General features: G+C 33.7%; 2 protein-coding genes across 3 annotated transcripts; one reads left to right on the top strand and one right to left on the bottom strand.

The window, feature by feature from the left end:
* The first annotated feature begins 3,235 nt into the window (after window positions 1-3,235).
* On the top strand, window positions 3,236-7,662 carry ATSIK (Protein kinase superfamily protein). Its single transcript, XM_011004301.1, has 5 exons — window positions 3,236-3,482; window positions 4,553-5,206; window positions 5,897-6,154; window positions 6,469-6,588; window positions 6,787-7,662. The coding sequence occupies exons 1-5, from the start codon at window positions 3,465-3,467 to the stop codon at window positions 7,417-7,419; spliced, it is 1,683 nt and encodes a 560-aa protein (XP_011002603.1). The 5' UTR covers window positions 3,236-3,464; the 3' UTR covers window positions 7,420-7,662.
* A 205-nt stretch (window positions 7,663-7,867) lies between these two features.
* On the bottom strand, window positions 7,868-15,937 carry LOC105109561 (B3 domain-containing transcription repressor VAL2-like). Of its 2 annotated transcripts, none has more exons than XM_011004298.1 (13): window positions 15,847-15,937; window positions 15,588-15,736; window positions 14,952-15,033; window positions 14,763-14,864; window positions 13,612-14,252; window positions 13,376-13,472; window positions 13,107-13,281; window positions 12,621-12,697; window positions 12,120-12,545; window positions 11,646-11,695; window positions 10,837-10,950; window positions 10,663-10,730; window positions 7,868-8,918 (listed from the first exon to the last, which is right to left on the bottom strand). In XM_011004298.1, exons 2-13 carry the CDS (start codon window positions 15,713-15,715, stop codon window positions 8,125-8,127), a joined length of 2,754 nt encoding a protein of 917 aa, XP_011002600.1. In that variant the 5' UTR covers window positions 15,716-15,736; window positions 15,847-15,937; the 3' UTR covers window positions 7,868-8,124. The 2 variants fall into 2 exon arrangements, with proteins under 2 accessions (XP_011002600.1, XP_011002602.1); XM_011004300.1 differs by having other exon boundaries at window positions 15,588-15,750; window positions 15,847-15,921.
* Between the last annotated feature and the right edge of the window lie 5,991 nt (window positions 15,938-21,928).

The raw sequence follows: 21,928 nt of genomic DNA, 5'->3' as shown, positions 1-21,928 counted from the left end.
AGAAGAAGGGTTTGCAGAAAAGACCCACCTTTGGACTACGGACGAGTTGCTTTCAGTCATCCTATCATCAAGCATACCATTGATAAAGTCAAGAAAGGACAGGCAGAAGGCGTGCTAATCAAATCCTCTCTTTCAACTCTATCCCTTCTTAGTCTCAGCTAACCAATCTCATTCTTAGCTCATTCTCCTTATCTTATCGGGCAAGTGGCTTACACTTCTTGCTTGCTTTCATCCTGTTTTTATTGTCGCTTGCTTGCTCGAAGGAGAGATGAAGAGCAAGATAGTTGCAAAAAAAAATAAGGCTAGGTCTTAGCCGGGTTTACCCGGGTTGACCGGGCCAAACCCTTGTTGTTTTTTAATTATACTCGGCCCGGTCCTAGGCCCAGGTCGACCCATCGAGTCGGGTCAGGTTTCAAAATTATGTTAGTCATTAATGCTTTAATACTATGTTAAAGAACCATCTACAGTTTTGAAAGAGAGGATTTGATTAGTGCGCCTTCTACCTATCCTTTCCTAACTTTGTTAATGATATGCTTGATGATAGGATGACAAAAAGCAGCTCGTCCGTAGTCCAAAAATAGGTATCTTCTTCAAACCCTTCTCCTTCCCCTTAATCTTTTTCGCATTCTTCTTTTGTACAATCTCAACCATCCATTTTGCCTCAATCAATAACGACGAGTAATCTAGAACTCTTAGGAATGGCATCTGTTGAGTTTGATCCTATGGCTTTAAAGAGAGGCATTAAGGTTTTGAGAGAGTGGCTTACACTCCTTGCTTGCTAAAAAGGTTGAAACTTTTCAAGGTTTTTACATGTATAACTTGTAAGGGTGCTATATTTTTTTTTTTGGTGTTTTTAGTGGTGAGATTTATGGAAATGGGTTTTTGTTGTTTTTACTGGGTTTTTGGAATTGCATTTGGATTTTTTTTATTGAGTTTTTTTGTTGGGTTTTTAATTGGGGGAATTTTTGAGGAATTGGTGAAATGCTTTTGTTTATTTGAGTTGACTCGGGTCAACTCAAGTCAACCTATCTGACTTGTGACCCCATTATTAGGTTGGGTCGATCATCGGGTCGGGTTTAAAAACTATAATGACTAAGCATTAATGAGTTTGAATTTCATAATTTTTATTTATTTGATAAAAATAAAAGATAAGGTAATATGAATTTATATAAGTTTTAAACTTAGAGTGCTTTAATTTAAGTGAGCGTGTTAAAAAATAATATAAATTATATTATAGAATCTTACCTAAAAACTTAAATTATTCTATTTATTATTTAAAAAAAATAAAATGATATTATTTTAATAAAAAAAATTAACAGGTGAGAATTGAATTTTGATCGACTAATAAGTTTTGATGAAGTTAATTTAAATTTTTATCTTGACCCGTTTAAGCTCCGGGTCAATCCGCTGAGCATGACGGGCTTGCCCCCTTTTAAGACATGTAATCTGGGCTGGCAAGGTCTGGCCCATTACTAATAGGATAAGATGAACTATGATTACAGCAGGGAAAGATTTTCTTAACAGAGTCCTCAATTAATGCAGTCGTTATATTGTCTGTAATGACTTTACCGGCCAGGTTAAGTCAAGTTAATACCACCACGCGTTTTAGCAGCAGGCCAACACACGCGCTAACAAAATGAACAGTAAAAAGCACTCGTGTGGCCCCCGCGATCCCGGCCTTTGGTGTGAAGCCCACGCTTACATGGCGCGTGATGGCGTCGCCAAGTCTGCATTCAGTGTGGGACCTACAGTGGCTTTCAGTGGATTCATGCTGGCCGTTGATCTCTCCGCCACGAGCAAATCTGACGGAGAAAAATCTTCTGAGTCAAAGACCTATCTTGATGGGTCTCTTTGACCACACTGAAACATTCAAAAATTTTCAAAACTTTTTTTTAAAGAAAATAATTAAGTTTCCAAGGTTTGACTGAGCTGTCACTTCAATCGAGGTCTCTTCGTTGAAAATCGAGGCAGCTTGTGAATTTACAGTTATGGGCATCACGGATTCCAATTTTGCATGCCCCCCCACCTCCCACAAGACCAAAACACCCTTATAAGCTAACGGGTTGGTGATTTAATTTTTTGTGTTAGAGTTTGTGTTTGTTTGCTATTTTATTAGCTTTTGGGGTTATATTTTGGAATATAAATTGTAAATTTTTTATAATTTATTTTTTTAAATAAGATTCATGCAAAACTGTAATATATATTAATTAACAGAATATTTTCAAATTTATAATTAAAATAAAACATAATTTCAACTAAACATCACCACACCATTAAACATATCCTAAATAAAAGTAAAATTTAGAGATTTATGCATGTTAAAGGCTCATTATTAGAATATATATTTTTAATGGATTAATGTTGATTAGTTGTTAATATTTGGAAGGTTTATTGTACTAGAACTTAAGAGGGTAATTAAATGAAGTGGGGAAGACAATAATTAGCAATTCATAATTCACCTTGGAGTATTTTTAAACCCTATGTCTATTGATTTGTGAATATAAATATCTATCATGCAATTAAATTACTGAAACTTAATCATAATTAGCATCTTAAATGTTTTGTAAACAATTTAAATTTAGAAGTGAAAGAAAAAAAATTGTTGTGGTGTTCATAAAATTAGATTTTTTTAATTGATCTTGAATATTTTTAATAATTTGTAATTACTAATTAAATGATTTTCACTGTAAAACCTGAAATTAAGATTTTTTTTAAATAGTTTTAACCTTACCAAATATGTTAACTTTGAATATAGTATTATTTTGTTATTCTTACAAGATGAATTTAAATCAATTGTAATCTTTAACTAATGAGAGAACTTATGTAAAAAATAAAAAAATATTTTTTTACTTGAAAAATAGATTTTTTCCTTTCAACAAAAAGTTACTCTATTTTTCACATATTTTTACTTTCAAATCTTATAGATGCATCCACATTGTTAGTAAATCATTTTTTTTTTTAAAAAAATACTCCTATAAACGTATATTTTTAGATTGCATTGTAAGCTACAAAGGGCAATCAGGTCATTACTCAAAATCACACGAAGAAATGGAAAATAAGCCAACAATAACTCAACATGACAACATAGAGGGTAAAAATGTCTAAAAAAAATGATAAATCTAATTTTATTTATATATATATTATTTTATTTTTTGTAAATGTAGGTGACAATAATCACATCTTAAATGGAGTAATTAAATGCTGGGTTTTGGTAGGTTTGACCAGTGCCCTCTTTGCCCTCCTCTCTCTCTTCTCTCTATGACACTAAATATACCTTAGCATCTTTTTTGTCTACCTTTTGTTAATAAAATAAAGCTCTCACCCGTCCCCTTTTCTCATTTTGCTTTCTTTTCTTTGACTTGTAAAGGGTTTTTGTTTTACCTCATCAAAATCACACCTTTACCCTTTTTTTGTTCTCCTCCCTCCCGATATCAATCCCCTCTTCTTTCAAGTTGGAAATCTTCATGAGCTGGTGTTTAAAGGTTTGATTTTATTATTGATTTTAAAGGTTTAAGAATTGTGGTTGTTTTAAGTTGGAAGCTGTAGGCTTCCTTTTATTTTTGTTGAAGGATTGTAAAGTTTTGACCTTTTTTGGTTTCATGTTTGTTTGTTGCTTGATTTTTTTTATGTTAGTGTTTTTTGTTTGCTTGTGGGATTTTCTTGATGGGAAAATTGAAGTAGGTGATTGGATGATATGTGGAGTTTTGGGTGCTTAAAATTTTGAAATTTTGTTGGGATGATTTTGGATCAGGGCTTTGGTAGTTTGGTTCAGTTGATGGGATGCTGATATATGTAGCCTTTTGTCTTATTTTGAAAGTGCATTAATGGGTATGCCTTTTTTTTTCTTGTGATCCCTCAGTAATTTAATGGTGTAGGTCATTGGTCGGGAACATATTGTCTAGTTGGCATTTTAGGGGATTTAAGATACCTTGATTGTGTGTGGAGAACACAAAGCTGGATAATTTTGTTTTGTTCTTTTGTTATTTTTTGGCAACACTGATGTATGTTGTGCATGGTTAATTGTGATTGCAATAGGAATTTTGATGATTCGGTCCTTAAAATTTAAGGGAATTTGATCTACTTGTGATGAAGGGGTGTCCAAAATTAACCCACTTGCCAACTTATTCCTTTATAATTTTACTTCCTTTATAGTGTTTTTGATTAATTGAGGTGTAATTCGAGCTGTCATTGATTGTAAAAGATAAGATTTATTGAAACTTTGATGGAGGTCCTTGAATGTTCTTATCATGATACCTCACTGAGTAAAGGCATGTATACTAAGCATTTTCCTTAGAAGCACTGAAGGTTAGGAATTGATCGTTTTGGTTATCCAGTTGGATAATTACGGTCACCCATGGAAATTCCTGCAACTTGAGCCCTTGAAGTTTTGGTCATATTAGGATTTGTAACCCTATTGTGAATAATTGAGAATATCTAATCTTGTAGTTAACACATGCATTCTTTTCCAAATGTTTTGTTGCCTAGGAAATTGGTATTGATAATTAAGCTGTTTTTTTTCTTCATTACTGAAACATAGAGGACTTCCTTGCAGGTTTCAAGAATTGAATGTAATAAGATGGGTTGCTTCACTGTTTTAAAGTGCAAAAAGAAAAGGCATGAGCGGTCAGTTTCCATCAAGCGTGTCAGTCCTAAGGAGCAAATACCAACTACTCTACCTGAGCCTCAGGTCCCAACACGTTCATTGCAGTCCGCACCCCCTAGTTTTAGGACCAGAGTGAAGCCTGTTCAACCAGAAAACAAAGTAATTAGCAACAGGGCAAGGGCGTTATCGGCTCCAGAAAGTCTTGATGCAGCAGAACAGGATGCTCTTGCATCAGCTGAATATGATGAGCATGAGGAGTCAAAAAACCGAATTGGAATTCCAAAGGATCAACGGCTACCAGGTCCACAACCTCTTCCACTCCCTTCACCTCAGGGTAGTGCTATACTGAAGCCTATGAGTAGCTTTAAATCAGTGAATAGCAGTGGTTCTCTTTATGCTTCTGGTCCGTTGCCGCTGCCTCGCAGTGGAACACTCAGGAACTTTCCATATGAAGAAATTCAATCTGCTTGCTGCAATTTCTCCTCAGATCGATGTGTCTCTGAAGGTCTTTCTTCCATAATGTTCAGGGCTTCCTTTGGAGATGATACTGCAAGTTCGAAGAAGTTTGAAGCTAGTGTTATTCGCCTTAATCCATCTCCTCAGGTAATGCATGAAGTGACTGTTTATCAATGTACAGCCACAGAAGAGATTTTTCTTAGATCTTCAGTTGATGACAGCTGATAGTTGAGCTTTGATAATTCTTTAAATTTATGAACAGCTTTCTTATTTGTCTTGCATTTCTAGAAATTTATTCATCTGCTGGTAAACTAAGCACTTGCTATGCTTGTCTCATCCATTTGACACCCCCCATGTTCTATCTCCTTCAAAATATTACGCTGAGAGTCATTTCTCTGGCCTAATGGATATCGGAGCACATAGGCTGCTATTTGTTTCACATGATTAGCAAAAACTCCAATTTAGTGTGCTGCTTTCTAGAAAAAGCTGATGTTTGTGGTTTACCTTTGCTCCCCAAAAAAATCAGATAGGAATGTTTGCAATTATGTAGATGGAGAGAGGAATACTGTCAATTTTCTTTTGCTAAGGATTCACAATGTATTTTGCTAAAAGATGAGGTGGTAAGTGTAACCATCTTATCACTGTCTTTCACGCATGACACTATGATTTAAGTTTTAGCTTAAGAATACAATTAGAACTTAGATTGCATTATTTGCTGATAGCTTATGCTTTATTTAAAGAAGATCTATGAAGTTAATTATCATTTTCCTTTCCTATTTAAACACTTGAAGTGGCTTGATATTTTGCAATTGAACTCATTGTGTATTGATCTTCCAGGGTTTAAAAGAATTTATTAATGAGGTTAATACCCTTGCATCTTTGCAACATCCAAACTTGTGCAAATTGCTTGGTTATCATGCACGTGATGGCTCAGACCAGAGATTGCTGGTCTATGAGAGGCTTTATCATGGAAGCTTGGACCGGTTACTGTATGGAAGGTCTGATGGCCCTCCCATTGACTGGAATACCAGGATGAAAATTGCTTTATGTGCTGCGCAAGGTCTTGCTTTCTTGCATGAAGAAGGGCCTTTCCAGGTAAAAAATCGCTGCTTTGATCCACATAAAGTGAACAATGAAACAATGCATGATATTATGTTTAGCTCACAATTTTAGCAGACTTCCATATGGATGATAGGTTAGCATTTTTTATCTTTTGTATTGTTAGTATTTAATTGATTAAATTTGTCCAATAGGTCCTGATTTGTGAATCTACAAGCCAATTGAAATGAATCCTCTGTTTGTTACTTCTTTTTTTCCCTGAAGGGAAATAGGTGGCAGGCTGCATGGTGTCCGAGCTTTTTAGTTTTCCATAAGTTTTATATTTGATGATGCTATCCTTTGATTTGCAGGCAATGTACAATGAGTTTTCTACCGCCAACATACAAATTGACAAAGACTTTAGTGCAAAGCTTTCAGGATATGGTTGTGTTGGCCACATCCCTGAAACAGAGATCTCTAACAGTACAGTGGTAAGCTGATTTACCTTGCCTGTGGATGTTTCTTCTTGTTTTGCATAAATCAGTAGTGGTTTGCTCTGCCTCCACACATGGAGTGGGGTGAGATGGCTTCCAATTAAATTTGCATGCCTTCATTTGTCTGTAAAAGCATCTGTTTAGGCATTCTTTTGCTCTGTGTAGTTGACAGCTTCTATTTCTCCACGCATGCAGGCTGCTGCAAATCTCTCTGTAGAGACAGTAGAGAGAGGGCTATTGACTCCGAAGAGCAATGTTTGGAGCTTTGGAATTTTTCTTCTTGAACTGCTCACTGGCCGGAAAAATCTTGATAGTCGTCATCCTAGAGAAGAGAGGAACTTGGTCAAGTGGACCCGGCCTTTTTTAGCTGATGACTGTCGACTATCGTTGATTATGGATCCTCAACTAAAATGCCGTTTCCCTGCTAAAGCAGCCCGCACATTGGCAGACATTGCTCTAAGATGTCTTCAGAAGGATCCTTTAGAAAGACCAACTATGAGAACCATTGTGGAACATCTCAAAGTCATACAAGACATGAAATACTCCAGTCGCTTTCCTCTGCAAGAGCCAGCAGCAGTTGCTGGTAAACAAATGTCCAGATCTCCTAGTCTTAATGGGATCATCACCCCAGCACCAAGGTTAAGTTTCTCACCATCTCCACCATCCAGAGCCCGGCCATCCATTTCCCCTACCAGGCCTCGAGCATTGCCTCCGTCTCTTCCTCCTCGTGCCTGTTCCTCAACTCTCTCTCTTGAGGAACTAGAACGACAAGAAAGCAGGAAATCATCTTCATCGGCTGTTCGAAGGCCAGGTGTTGAAGGATTTTGATTGTTAATATATGCATTTTTTCATTTTTTGAATGGCTTTTCTTCTACCCTTTTTGGTGATTCAACAGAATATATAGAAAGATAAAAATGTGGTTCTTCCACCTTCCCATCCCTCGATGTTGATTAGAGTGGATTCTAGTTTGTAGATAGAGTGCAAACCCTAGTTCGACTGGATTCAATTAGTTTCATTGTAATCAACAATGCTATTTACATGATAGTTTTCCAAACACATGTTTCATGATCTTCCATGATTTTGTCGGTTACGTATTGTTGCATGAATGCTCCTGGGCTTTGTTTGCCTGAAGATAACCATAATACTTATGAGGGAGAACGAAGATACTGAACAAATGTGATGAATGTTGGTCGGGTTTGATCTTTCAATGTATGAAAGCAAACAAGTGGAAGAGATATTATGAGAAGCGAATTCCAAGAGAAACACTAGGGAAAACGAAATTTCACACAGGACTTGCTTCTGTGTTGCATCGATGGCCATGGCACAAGTACACCTCCAATTTTCTGAATGGACGGGAAAAGAGAAAAGTTCATGTACCTAGTCACACAATATATTATAATAAAGACCCTCAAGGAGAAACAAAAATTACTGCTCATCTCACATCGAAAAAAAAAAAAAGCTAGGAATTTATCTGTGCAGAAAAAGGAGAAAAAAAGGCACTTTATACAGGGTCGTTTTGGCTTTAAAGGCACTTTATAGAAGGTCAGTTTGGCTTTGGTCTGGTCCAGGTTCATCATCCTCTTCGCCTCCGCTGTCCTGCTCTTGAGGAACCGAAGCAGGTTGGCAATCCTCATCAATTCTCGCTCCATTTTCCCCAGCTTGTGGTGGTACATGCGATGCAGAACTTGCTTGTTGTTCGGATAAACTTGCGAGACCATTCTGCTTCAAGTATGTCTCCAATGGAAGGCTTGCTACTTGAAGAAGACTTGTCATGCTCATTCGTGCTAACCCTGCTTGTGAGTCTTCTTCACGGCCAGGATGGCAGTTTAAATCTAGATGTCCCTTGCCTGAGTCAGCCAATTTGTTTGACAGATTATTGGTTTGGCTTTTGGATTCTAACTCATTCCCTGACCTGGCTTCATTATCTGATGGATCCATAGGCGTCGATGCAAGCTTAGAGCTACTCTCTACGTCTGCCTCGTCTTTGGGACCGGACATATGCTGAATCCTCTGAGCAATCTCTGCTTCACGCTCTGATTGACGCTTCTTTTTGCGCATCATTAAGGTTTTGAAACGGCGTTTAACTGTCATGCAGACATTACATGTGCATGTAGGCTTGTGCTTACCCTTCCCACTTGGGGGCTGGATGCACACAATGCATGAGCAGCCAGGACGATGCCTGGGGTGTTTGGTTGTGGCTGCAACAGCAGTGGTGCTTTGCTCACCCGCGTCCCCAAGGATCGCAGCATTGGCCAGAGCATCCAGACCAGAAGATTCATGCTCCTGGGCTGGACGATGGCTGCCTGTAATTCTCCGTTTCTTGAAATCTGTATAAAAAAATTAAGGCCATTGTAATATTAGTATAGTTCTTTCAAATGTAAGAACAAAAGAAAAGAAAAAAGCATAAGGATATCTTACCATATTTGAAAAACTAATTTAAAGCATGCAAATAGTTATGAATTGGTGGCTTGTTATGCATACCATACAACAATTTCATGAGGGACACGACAGACAAACACACTCATGAACGAACTCCAGTTTATACAGCAAACCTTCTATTTAGGGATGGCTGTGGGTCGGGTCGGGTTTCTTATGCCCCCACACCCAGTTGGATCAGGTCACTTTAATTATAAGATAAAGCTAGTCATTTCAATTGATTTTTTACAAGGATTGAAATCTAATATTGTAATAATCTGAAGCGCCGGTGAAATAGATAATGAATATGCAAGCTTTTCTAACATTTGTTTTTACAAAAAAAGAACCCTAATTATAAATAAATAAATAAAAAGCTTATACATGCATTCAATAAATCAAGAACTATTCATGTTAATAAATAAAAAAAAATGTTAACATTTATATTTGACTCGTTTCACTGTAGGTTGTTTTTTTTTTTTTAACAAAAGAATAAATATACAGGTGTTATTGACAAGTTTTTTCAATTTCAAGTAAAAAATATAATTGTGAATCAAACGGCTGATTTTTTCATATAATTAAATAAAATAAGAATTATATGCATTAACAAAAATGTATAAGATCTCAAATTAATTTTTAATATAGTAGAAAAATAGAACAATGTTATAACTATAGTAAAACACCATTTACTTTTAGTTTTGTATAATAATTTTTCAAAAATAAAATGTAATGAAAAAAAATTACAAAAGAATGAAGATAAAAACAAAAAGAAAAGTATAATAGGTCAAATGTAGAATGATAAATATTCCAAGTGTAAAAAAATAAAAAATAATATTTTTTCCCCAAAAAAAGTGAAAAGAAAAACTAAAAAGGATATTACAAAAGAATAGAGATAAGAAAAAAAATAATGATAAATAGATTAAGTGTAAAGTGATAAATAAATTAAGTGTAAGAAAAAAAAGGAAAAAAATACAAATTTACCACCGATATATAAAATTGAAAAAAGTTTTCAATTATATCATTTTGACGGTGAAAAAGGGATTACTTTTAATATATGCATAACAATGGGATAAAAAAATTTAGTAAAAATACAAGGTCGGGTGCGGGTTGGGTGAACCCTTCACCTACACCCATACTTGGCCTGTTTTGACCCAGGTCCAATTACATAAAAACCGACCCAGCTGGGTTGGGTGATGTCAAGTATTTGGTAGATGGGATGAAATTGGCACTACTTCTATTCTGTATTTCAGTGACTAAATGGCCATGCTTTAATGCATTTATCCAAGATTATGGATGAAATCTTTTTTGTTGAAGTGCAAGAGAATCCTTAAAACAATCATTAAGGTTTAAACACTTGGGGGATAGAACTTGAAGTCTCTTTAGAGATTAAGCTATTCTTTTTACCAACCCAAAGCGAAAACAAAATAGTTCGACAGAGAAACGACAACATGAACCAACTTGGAAGAGAAGCAAACAATTTGATTGGTCTGGTCTACGCAACAATTTCCAGTATGAGAGCTTAAACTCTTTAGTTTCTTTTTTTCTTGTAAATAGAAAAGGTCCTATCATGAATGATTTGAGAAGTTTGAGCTGCAATCATCATGCATGCTTTCAATGAAAGGAGAAAAAGGGATGCTTGCTTGCATCATAGATTCATACCCTTGTTCAGTCTTAGAAGATTTTCTAACTCCCTCGGGGCCAATTCATCTGGAGCTGAGCAAGAACACCTGAAGAAAAAATCATATTAATCTTTGTAGTAAATCGACCTGGCACTCGATTTCAAGGGGAAAAAAAGAGGGGGGGATCCAGAAATGACAACAACATATCATTGACCTGCTTTGATCCCAGGCATTGTCCACGCATGTCCACTTAGGTGGAAGAAGAACATCAATCGGCAACCTTCGCCACTTGGAGCAACTATCACACTGAGCCCATTGCTCTTGTCCTCTGACAACAAATAGGATCTAATATCAGAAGCATTTAGCACACCAACACTTAAAGAAACATCGGCCAAATTCCATTACCAATGACAGAAATAGGCTATTTGAACCCAAAAAAGGAAAAAAAGGCCTGGAAAAAAGGAAAAGGTTATGATTTCACACCACAGTGGTGGAATCAAAATTGAGATCATTAAAAACAATATAAAATGTGATGAATGGGTCCTTTGAGATAGAATCTCAGGAACTTCTTCACAGATTAAAGCTGAAAGAACCATAAGGATCTTTTTCATCAACAAACTAGCACGTCTTCCTGATCTTTTTATTCGCCAACTTAGGTATCTGTTGATAAATGATTCACGACTAAGCAGTTAACTACTATTCTTCTCATTCAGTGATGCAAATGCCTTTCAACTCTTAAATTTAAATTCCAAATCTAAAAAATGACACAAGTGCATTGTAGACTGAAAAGAAAATCATCATTTTAAATGATTTACAGCGACTCTGACATGGGGCAGATTGATGATCTTGATGAGGAATTGATTTCATCCATCTTTAAAGATGAGCTCGGTTTGTTCATTGTATTAGAGTTTCAAGACCCAATGTTAGAAGGTTAGTTCTTGTACCAGGACAATTTGGTCAATCTGCAAGTGCATTACCTTCACACGCTAAAGAACTAATGAAATAGATGGCAGTGATTCTTACCCAATTGAACGAACTACGAAGATACTCGTCTTCCCAAAAACCGGTGGTTCCTGCATGTTAAAACATGTACAATTATGAAATCAACTGCACGGCTGCTTTCTTGTCAATAAATTGTATATTACATATTCAAGGTGTCAAATATATGTTCAGCAACAGCAAGACTTTCAATAGAGAAGGCCCTACAGTACTATATGGAAAATTTTAGTCATCTAATATCAATTCCATTTACCAAACATCCATGCCTCTTTAATGTTTAAAACATAATAACTACATGTAACACTGTTGATTAGGCACCATAGTAAGTGCAGAACAAGAAATTGGTAGAATGCTAGATTATATGAGTTTTTTTCATCAGAATGCAATCATGGAGTGCATATGTTCATACACATATATACAGGTGGAAAACAATTGAATGCATGTTAGATATGGGTGTATGTCGATACAATAACTAAGAGCTTCAGGGAGATTACTCACTTCATATTCTTCAAAATCATGATCCTCGATGGTTACAATGCTAGGCTTGATACTTGGCTCCGGGCGAAGTAAATCCTGTGCCTCTTCCCATGTAACTTTGAGCTCCAAAGCATCTAGGCTATCGATTAGTAGCCTCTTACTTTTAGACCCAATATTTCGCAACCTTTTTCTCTCAGGAGCCAGCAATGATGGTAGCAGCAAGCCATCCCTTGTCCTGGCTTCTTGCTTCTCAGATTTATGCCAGCTACTATCACCACTAGCTGAATGCAGATGTTTGGACAGTACACTTAAGTGTGTATCGGTGCTTCCCTTTAGTGAATGGAGAAGACCAGAGTAACCACTTATTATAGGTAGGTTCTCAAAAACACCCGAAAAGTAACTTTCACTTGAAGGAACACCATTAGGAATGGCAGATGGTTGGGTGTCCTGTTTATTTGATAATATATGCATTAATACTATATGTTCAAGTTTGCTAACATAAAAACTGACTCTGGTTTTTACCTGCATTGCAATAGAGTTCGATGCTTTTCTAAATCCCATGACAAGTTTTCCTTCTGGATCCATACGGCTAAATGTCACTGCAATAGATATAAATATGACAGTAAACACACCACTGTCTCCCAAGAAGCTATCTACATGTAAGATTTAGGAACAGACTTAAATTGTAATTGTAATTTGCGGAAGTGAATATTTTTAGGGCAGTAATAGCATAACAAATATCGCATTGGAATGGTCTCTTTTTATTTAAGAGGGAGAACTGGAAAGCTCTAAATTACAGATAATAACACAAAACTGTTGAGATGTTATCTACTTTGTTCTGTCAAAAATAAGTAAACCAGAAATGTTTAGTTTCTGGGAGCTAAAATGCTTTGTCAAGATGTACTGCATGATGAAAAAGAATAAAACCAGATAGAACAAAAGGCAGATATTTTATTGAACACATATTATAATCATAGATTTTCAGAAAAGGTAAGGATTAGAAGATACCAGTATCTCCAGCTTGCAATTTCATGGACTGTATACATGGAGTTACACCCTCCAAGACGTACATCCTGCTGTTATTGTTAGGCCAGAACCTAAACTGAAATACCCACTCTTTCCCCTTCACATCTTGAATCCGTAAAGGAAGACCTTCAGGTTGAGAGATGGGAGGAAAATATGCCTGCACAGTGGTTCATCAACTTATACACAGCAAAGTCATCAACAAAATGATTTCTTAGGTGCAAATATTATGACCATCAAATATCAAAACTTACTTCAGCACATGCTTTAGGGAGAACCAAACGGCCAATGCGACCAGCATCACTCGCACTGAGAACCTTTTCAAACAATGGGACAATGGTAGAGTTTGGACTTAATGATAAAATGGTTAAGGATATCACAATCAAGTTATCAGAAAACTTGAAAATCTTAAAAGCATAAGCTAAAATGCATGATTCAGCAGGAAAAGAAAATAATAAATCTGATTTTGGAATAACAGAATGATGGATACTCTCCAGATATTTGCTGCAATTCTTGATCTGTAATCCTAGGCCAATAACGAGGAAGCAACTGATTCCGTCCCCGTCCTTCAGCAGGTGGCCTAGCAACACGTATCTGTGAGACCATGCCCGCATTTGCATCCATAACAAGGGCTGGTTTTGGAGGCTTCGGCAATAGATGGCGAGACCTGGGCCCCTGTTGGAGTGGAGAGGATGCCTTAGCCAGTACCCTTTCATCAACAACACCTCCAGGAAAAGGATTTGGGTTTCCTAAAGAAGAACCAAGACTGATACTCAAGTTTGTTTGTGCTAGTGATTCATATAAATCTTTTGCTGCAGTGGTTCTATGAATCTCTGGTTTGGCAGTTTGAGATGATGCATTGGATACTTGGTTAAAATTTGAGAAACTTGTACTTGCAAATTCTCCCACAGGAGGTAGGATATCCTCCTGTTTCATTTTCCTGTAAGACCCGTCTGTCTCACTACTCTGTAACTGGAGCAAATTTCTCGTGGCAATACGATCAATACAATTACCTAACTGCATCAGCTTTGTTTCGGTTGTTAACTGGTTGTCAGCAGAAGCAGATTGCAGTTCCCCAGCATCATCAACTTTTGATATACCACATCCATTAGTTTTTTCATCTCCATTCACCTGTATCAAGATAAGGTTCATTACACTTGAAATACCTAAATTCAGTCAGTGAGTCTTGAATTCAAGCACGGTCTAGCAATAATGAATACATCAAGGAAGAACCATTTGCATAGCATGTCCTAATACATGAACATAAGGAAATGTTGGCCTGAATCAGCAGTATCTTGAACTCTAGATAGTTACATCTTTTCACAAAGAACTCACTCTTTCCATGAAAGGCATCAACAGACCATACGCAAAATGTTATTGAAGTCATAAAAACATCATATATTAGAAAGAGTACTTTTTTCTCAGCATATTTAAACATTGCGAAGAATAATTGTCGTTCACAAGCTAACAGGGGTGTGTAGGCCATTTATTACAGTATAAGTACCTTAGCTTTCTTTCCAAGTGAATGTCATTTCAGGTTGGTGTAAATTAATTAGGTGAAGATGGAAAACAAAAACCTCTTTAGATCAAATGTCTAGATGACGTCAAAGAAAGACAAATGCCTATGAAAGTTGTTCTTACAGAACTGACTCCTGCACTTTTAGAACAGCTTGTACAGTTCACACCCCCGCCATCAAGTAGCTCGAGCAGAGACTTGGATGCAATGCATCCACAATGGAGACGCTGCCAAGTGCCAACACCAAATCCAATTAAAATTGTGCATGGAATTACCATGATCAAACTAAGACAGATAGAAACCATAGACTTTACCTTTCCGCACGAAGTGCACTCCCTCCACCCAGAATCCTTCGAGTGGAAAACCTCACAAAAAACTGATTGCTCATACTCGGACCTATAACGAACACGAATCCCCAATTATAACTGTGGATCAAAATTATTATATCCCATGAAGCTTATTATATTACAGTCGATAAATGATGTTTTAGAATCCATAGTTAACTTATTTTCTATCATCCCGAATTTATAAATAAAAAAATAAAAAGAAATGAGTCCATTTAAGTATCATTAGGACAACTTAGGCTCCTCACTTTCAGGAATCTCTTTTAATTTCTGTTCTTACAAACAAATTCGACCATTTTAATTCTAACAGAAATTTGGGACGAAAACTAGGGAAAATCCCAAAAGAAAAAAATTAATTGGAAATGATGGCACTATATTAATGAAGAATCCTAATAATGATAAAAAAAATAAAATAACAATAATAATTCCGCGGACTGTGAGTTAATAATATTCAGATAACCAAAAAAAGAAAAAATGGACGCAAAACCGTTTAACGCAATAAGTCAATAACTCCTAGCAAAATATAAATATCAAAACATTTTTTTTTTTAAAAAAGCAATGAATATCAAAGAAATTAAAGAATTTAATTAAAATCAAGAAAATTACCCGCAGTTATCGCAGAGAATGGCGAAATCACCAGATCGCAGAACCCACCCTTTTCTCCACCCGGCAGAACTCGACGTCGAGACTCCACATGTTGCATTCATGCAGCTCTTAATCGACGACGACGCCATTTTTATTTTAATTTAATTAACCTATGAAATTAAATCTAATATCCAAGAATTAAAATTAATCGCGTTTAGTTAATTAGTTTTAATCCAGCTAGTTAATTAATAATAAAACACAGAATATTAAAAAAACTGACCTCGTATTGCTAAGACAGAAGACAGAGATTAGAGATAGTTCAGTTATGTATGTTGACTAGAGACGACTGTCAACGACATGTTGTTTGGAAGTTGAAGTTCTGCTGTGTAATCATGATCGAGTTCGGGGAGATTGGTTAAGGCGGTGAATTAAGTGCGTGGATCAGGTGAAAAGTCGGTTGCCGGTGACCGGAGGGAGGATTGACGACGGAGAATTTGAGTTTTTAGGGGAAAGAGAGAGAGGAAGAACATGTGCATGCAAAGTAACAAAATAACAGTGGAGAAGAGAGAGAGAGAATGAGTTTGGAAGTTTAGAAAGCCAAAAACAATGCATGCATTGCACGATGATATTCCTTCAAGACTCGGCGAACTCGCCCACCTTATTATTGTTATTAATTTTTTAATTCTTTCTTCCTTACTTAATTAACCCTCTTGTTTTTTTATATTAATTTCATTTTTTTTATTTTATTATTAACATAGTTATTAATCACGACCAGTCCATCGTATCAACACGGTAATGAAAGGCTTGAATTGAGTTGGGTGTGTTATTAATCATTATCAGGTGACCCTGACAATGATTTTTTTAATAAAAACACATTGTTTTATTTAATAAAACAATAGCTTAAAATAAAATTATTTTATTATAAAAAAACACTCAGTTAATTCAAATTGTCATGTCATTTTATAAATTGACCTCTTGCATCTATAATTAAACATTGATTTCGATTGTGTATTAGTTTTTAATATTGTTTGGAAATATGTTACAAATTATTTTAAAAAAAATTAAAATTTTTTGTTAAAAATTAAATTTTTTATATATTTTGGATCATTTTGATATGTTGATTTTGAAAATTATTTTTAAAAAATAAAAAATATTATTTTAATACATTTTAGCATAAAACCTATTTTAAAAAACAACTATATTCATGCTCCCAAACAAACCTTTTATAGTCATAGTTATTATTATAATTCTAATTATATATATTTACACACCCCCCATCACAATACCTGAATTATAATTTGAAAGAAATTAGGGTGTAATATGGGTGATTTGTTGATAAAAATAATGGGCGTAATTTTAATATCTAAAAATTTGCCTATTTGTATTAGCAAACCCTAGAATAAGGGTTGGAACTAAGATTTGTTAAGAGGGAGTGTCGAACAAAAAACTAATGGGATGGATTTCAAAATGAGTATGCTTCGACTGACCAATGGGAAAATAAGAATTTTTTGGGAGGCAAAACGCTTAATTGTTACGAAAGACTCGAGAATTTCAGGGTGAAAATCCTTCAATCCTATTGCACGCTACGTATTACTTGATACACACCGTTTAATATATTTCATTATTTTGTATTGAATTTTAGTATTCTTTTGTGTTTAGATTATTTTTTAATTATTATTGTGGATTCTACGTGTAGGTGAGGGATTGCCTATCAATTATATATATTTACAAAGAAAAATCTTGTAAATACTTAATATAGTTTCTTGGTGATGTGAATATATATTGTGTTTTTTTAAATATTTTTTTTAACATCATTATATTAAAATTATTAAAAACAAATACTCAGGCTTTAATATCATCATATTAAAATTATTAAAAGAAATACTCAGGTCACAAGACTTTAAAAAAAAATAAACAGAAATGGATGTTGTAACAAACACTTTTCACTGTAATCATGCGTTCAATTTCGTATGAGTATAATATAATTTATTTATATGTATAACTTAAGCAATGAGCAAAGAATTGCAAGATTGTAAGACAACTAATTCAAGAACATTTTTTTATTATATTATAATTATGCTTGCGAATGTGATCTAATATGTGATAATTATGATTTTTTATAATTAAACATTTTAATTATAAAAAAATTAGTTCAATTTTTTATAATTAACTAAAATTGTTTCATTATATTAATACATTTTCTCAAAACTTAAAGAAGATCAACATAATAGTTAAAGAAGTATTCTTCCTTATCATAAAGGTTCGAACTCCAAACGAGAATGTGAAAATTAGTTTCTCAAAAAATTATAGCCTTTTCATTGATGTCTTAACTTTAATTGAATCACGAAATTAATCTAAATAAATAAAAGTTAAATCCAAAAATGTTAGGTTTTTTCTTTTACAAAATTAATTTTTAGTTGTTAAAATTAAATTTAAAGGTGTATTTACACCTAAAATCACTTTAAAACACAGAAACATGTGATTTTAGATTAAAAAAACTTAAAAAAAATATCCTTCATAGTCTGTTTAATAATAGTTATTTAGTTTGTATATATTTGCACATTGGTCCTTACAGTATCCTTAAATAGTAAAATTTTACAAATCGAAACTGGTTTTTTAAAATCAATCCAGCCAAATTTTAGATAAACCATGAATTAAAGCTGTATAGTCTAAAAAGGAAATTTCTATAATATATAATCAGATAAAAGCTTGTAAATTGCATTAAACTATTTAAAAAAAGAAAACAAAACTATTAAGGAGCTGAAAAAAATATACAAATACAGCGGCTGGACGGCACAAAGTGCGCCACTAGTCGCTTTTTTATCCAATCGCATATTTCGCATGCAAGAAGCATACATACCTGAAAGTACCAGAATAACCTTAATGTCTTTTGTTTTCTGCGAACCCATGCCTTCATAACTGCCCCACAACGACCAACTAAATCCTGCCAACTGTCAACGACCCCATGATGTTCAGCAGTTGAATTTTAAAATACTCTGTGAAAATGGAATTTATGACGCCATATTTATGAGGAGATGATGTAAGAAGACCTAGAAGTGCGGGGTCACCTACCACGCTGATAGAGAAACGCTAACCCACGCGCCCCAGACATGACCAGTCACGTCTGACAGCTGACGTGCTCGTGGGTGCACGCGTGTCCACCGCGCCTGGCATAAATATTATTATTTTTTCTTTTTCTTATGCGTCTACGACGTCGTCGGGAAAACGGTTGACCCGTCTGCTGTCGTAAAAGAGAATGTTTTAGGATAAAAAATGAACGTATCGTTGTTGTGTGACGACCATGCGAGGTTGCAGCAACCTCCTTTGAATTAGCAGCTTGTGTTTAGTACACCGTTACCCAATGATATCCTTACAGGTGCCATCAAGGGTTAACGGCTTGGATGGGCTATAGGACATGTAAAGATTTTATTAATATTTTTTATTATTTTTATATAACAAATTTGTAATTTTCAGTTGAGTTATTAAAAATTCTAAAAATTTATATGGAGCTATATAATACAATACTTTAGCTTGGGTTATAACTTCAAAATTTTTAGAGAAATTCAGAAATTTAATAAAAAAATCATAATTTGACCAGTTTTATGTTATTAGATGTAATTTTCAATTCGACCATCAGATTGAGCTGAAATTTTACAAGGAATCTTAAAATATATTGAATAAAATTTGATTAAAATTTTAGAATGAACAAATCTTGATAGTACTAACAAAAAAAACCATCAAATAAAAGCAAAACGACTCATTAAGGATAAAATGATTATTTGTAATTAAAAAAATAAAACAAATAAGTTCTTCATTTCTTTTATATGTTGCCGACTGGGCAGAAGTAGAATAAAAAAAGAAAGAAAAGAAGAGGCGAGAGAAAAAGAGAGAGAAATAAAGGACAAACATAAAAAATCTAAGAAAAAAAGAAAAGTGAAAGAATAACTTACAAAATACAACTTATAAAACACTAATTTAAGAAAAAATCAAGTGCAGAAAGGAGGAATTGAGAGAGAAAAAAATTAATTACTTTATTTCTAAATTAACATGAAATTGTTATTTTATCCTAGTTGAGGAGTTATTATAATATCGATTTAGATTAGATTATAGATGAATAATATTTCACAAAACATTAAAGGATATAACTTCAACAGTGAGTTTATTTTTACTTTCACTTTAATTTTATGTACTTTCAAATTTATTTTTTTTAATATTTTAGATAGTGTATTTGAATTAAAATTTTAATATTAACTTTAAAAATTCATATACATAAGTTAATAATTAATCTTAAGAAAAATAAATATTTATTTAATAGCCTAGGGCAAGAAAAATTCCTGCTTCGCTCTTGGGTGTGATGATTTTTATAAGTGTTTTCAAATTTGGCCATTTTTAGATGATTTTTTTTCTGATGGATAGAGATTTTTCTTATAAAATTTTATGCAAAAACACATTATGTAATGATTTTAAGGTAAATAACATGCATGTATCTTTACTTAATTTAAAATATAAACCCTTTTTTTTTCTTAATGTTTTTATTACTTGACGAGTGAGGTCTGTTATTTCTAATCACTTTGCTTTTAGTCCACTCGAGTTTGTCCATATAAATTTTTTTCCAGAATATTTGCAATTTTACATACTTAGTCGTTATGGTACCCATCATAACCCATTTCCTTGCCATAAATTCTTTATCTTATTGATCATTTTGAGATGATTATTCATTATTCTCTTGTCTTTCTACTGATAACACTTAGTTATCTTGAAAGGATCAAACTACTTTTTATAAACAATAATGTCTCATTGTCTCGTTGCAGGGAATGTTCTTTTTTATTGCTAATTTGAAGAGATTAAATTTCATTTTAAATATAACATTGCTTTTGTACTAATCATTGTCTTTAAGTGTGCTTTGTCAATTACTTAGATAAATAATAACTTTGAATAACCCTTCTTTCTATTTTTTTAGTTTTAGTGAAAAAATCTTTATCCATAATGAGTTTTGAAATTTTGAACATCTTACATTTTGAAAACAAAAATTGTTTCAATGAGTTTAAAACAAATCTTGCAACTCCCTGAAAATCTTTAGAAAAAAAATCACTTGTTCTTGTGTTAAAGATATTGAAATTGTTGAAGGTATATGATGAGGTGATCTTTTGTTTTTGTGGATTTTTAAAGCAAGATGTTTAAGTAAAAGCTCAAGACTTTGTTTGAGAAAAAATTATCTTATTATTTTTAATACTTTTTTTTATCAGCATGAATAATAACGAGTACTTTGCTTGCAATGTCACGACTCCTATGAAAAGGTTTTTTGCATTTTAAGAGCTCAATTTATTGATTTAAATTGCCTGCTATCTTAAATAGAAAGGACTTTTAAATGCATGTGATATAGATTATGGCTTATGACTATGAAAGAAATGGATTTATAAAGCTTAAACGGTGTTTCAAGATTTAAAAGACTCGGGATCGCTCTCACCTACTTGATTCATTGTGTTTTTAAATCTTTTTTTTTTTTATCTTATCGCCTTTCTTTGATATGTCTTCTTTTTTGTTTTGGTAGGGCATCATTATTTTATTTAGACTATCTCTTTTGCTTTTAATTTGAGCATATCCTCTAGCATTTGAGTTTATCGAGCTCTTTTGGCTTTCTAACAGTTTTTTTTTATCAATTATTGATCATTGAAATGTCATTTGTCTTAGTATAGAGTGTGATCCTAGTTGAAATTAAAAAAAAAATTACTCAAATTCAAAAGGGAATCATAAAGGATATATTCATTTTAGAATGTAAAATGAATAACAAGGATGATCTTTTTTCATTTCATACGCAAGTAGTTAAAACCAATAAACTTTAACCTTGATTAGTATAATGATCTGAACTTTGCAAAGAAATGCATTTTACAAGTCAATGATCATTACATATAATTATGCATACAACTAAAATATGTTTTAAGAGATGTAGTGTGAGGATGACCGTTCGTTTTGCAATTCATATATTTTGGTTTAGAATTGGACCACCTCATTGAATGAGTTGTTTGATCCATCTGTCATTTTATAAAAAGAATGTTACATTTGATTTTAAACAAACATTAATTTATTTATAAAGTAAAAAAGTAAGTTTAAATTTTAGATTTTTAGTAAAAAAAAAAATGAGTTAAGTCTATGGAATCATGCAAGACTGCAAAGATGTGTTTGTGGGTTATTTAGTATCAACAAACATCTATAGGTAAATGAAAGATATAGAAAAAGAATTTCTTGTCTAAAAATTTGTTTTTTATTTGATGAAAACTTATATATCATAGATAATATTTCTTTACAGAATTAGAGTTTACAGGTCTAATCAAATCTTCTCTATTAATTCTTGTCAGCATTAA

The sequence above is a fragment of the Populus euphratica genome, unplaced genomic scaffold (assembly GCF_000495115.2).
Source record: "Populus euphratica unplaced genomic scaffold, PopEup_1.0 scaffold227.1, whole genome shotgun sequence".
Lineage (NCBI taxonomy): Eukaryota > Viridiplantae > Streptophyta > Magnoliopsida > Malpighiales > Salicaceae > Populus > Populus euphratica.
Note: the sequence above shows the minus strand (reverse complement) of the source record. Positions and strands in the feature narration are given on the sequence as shown.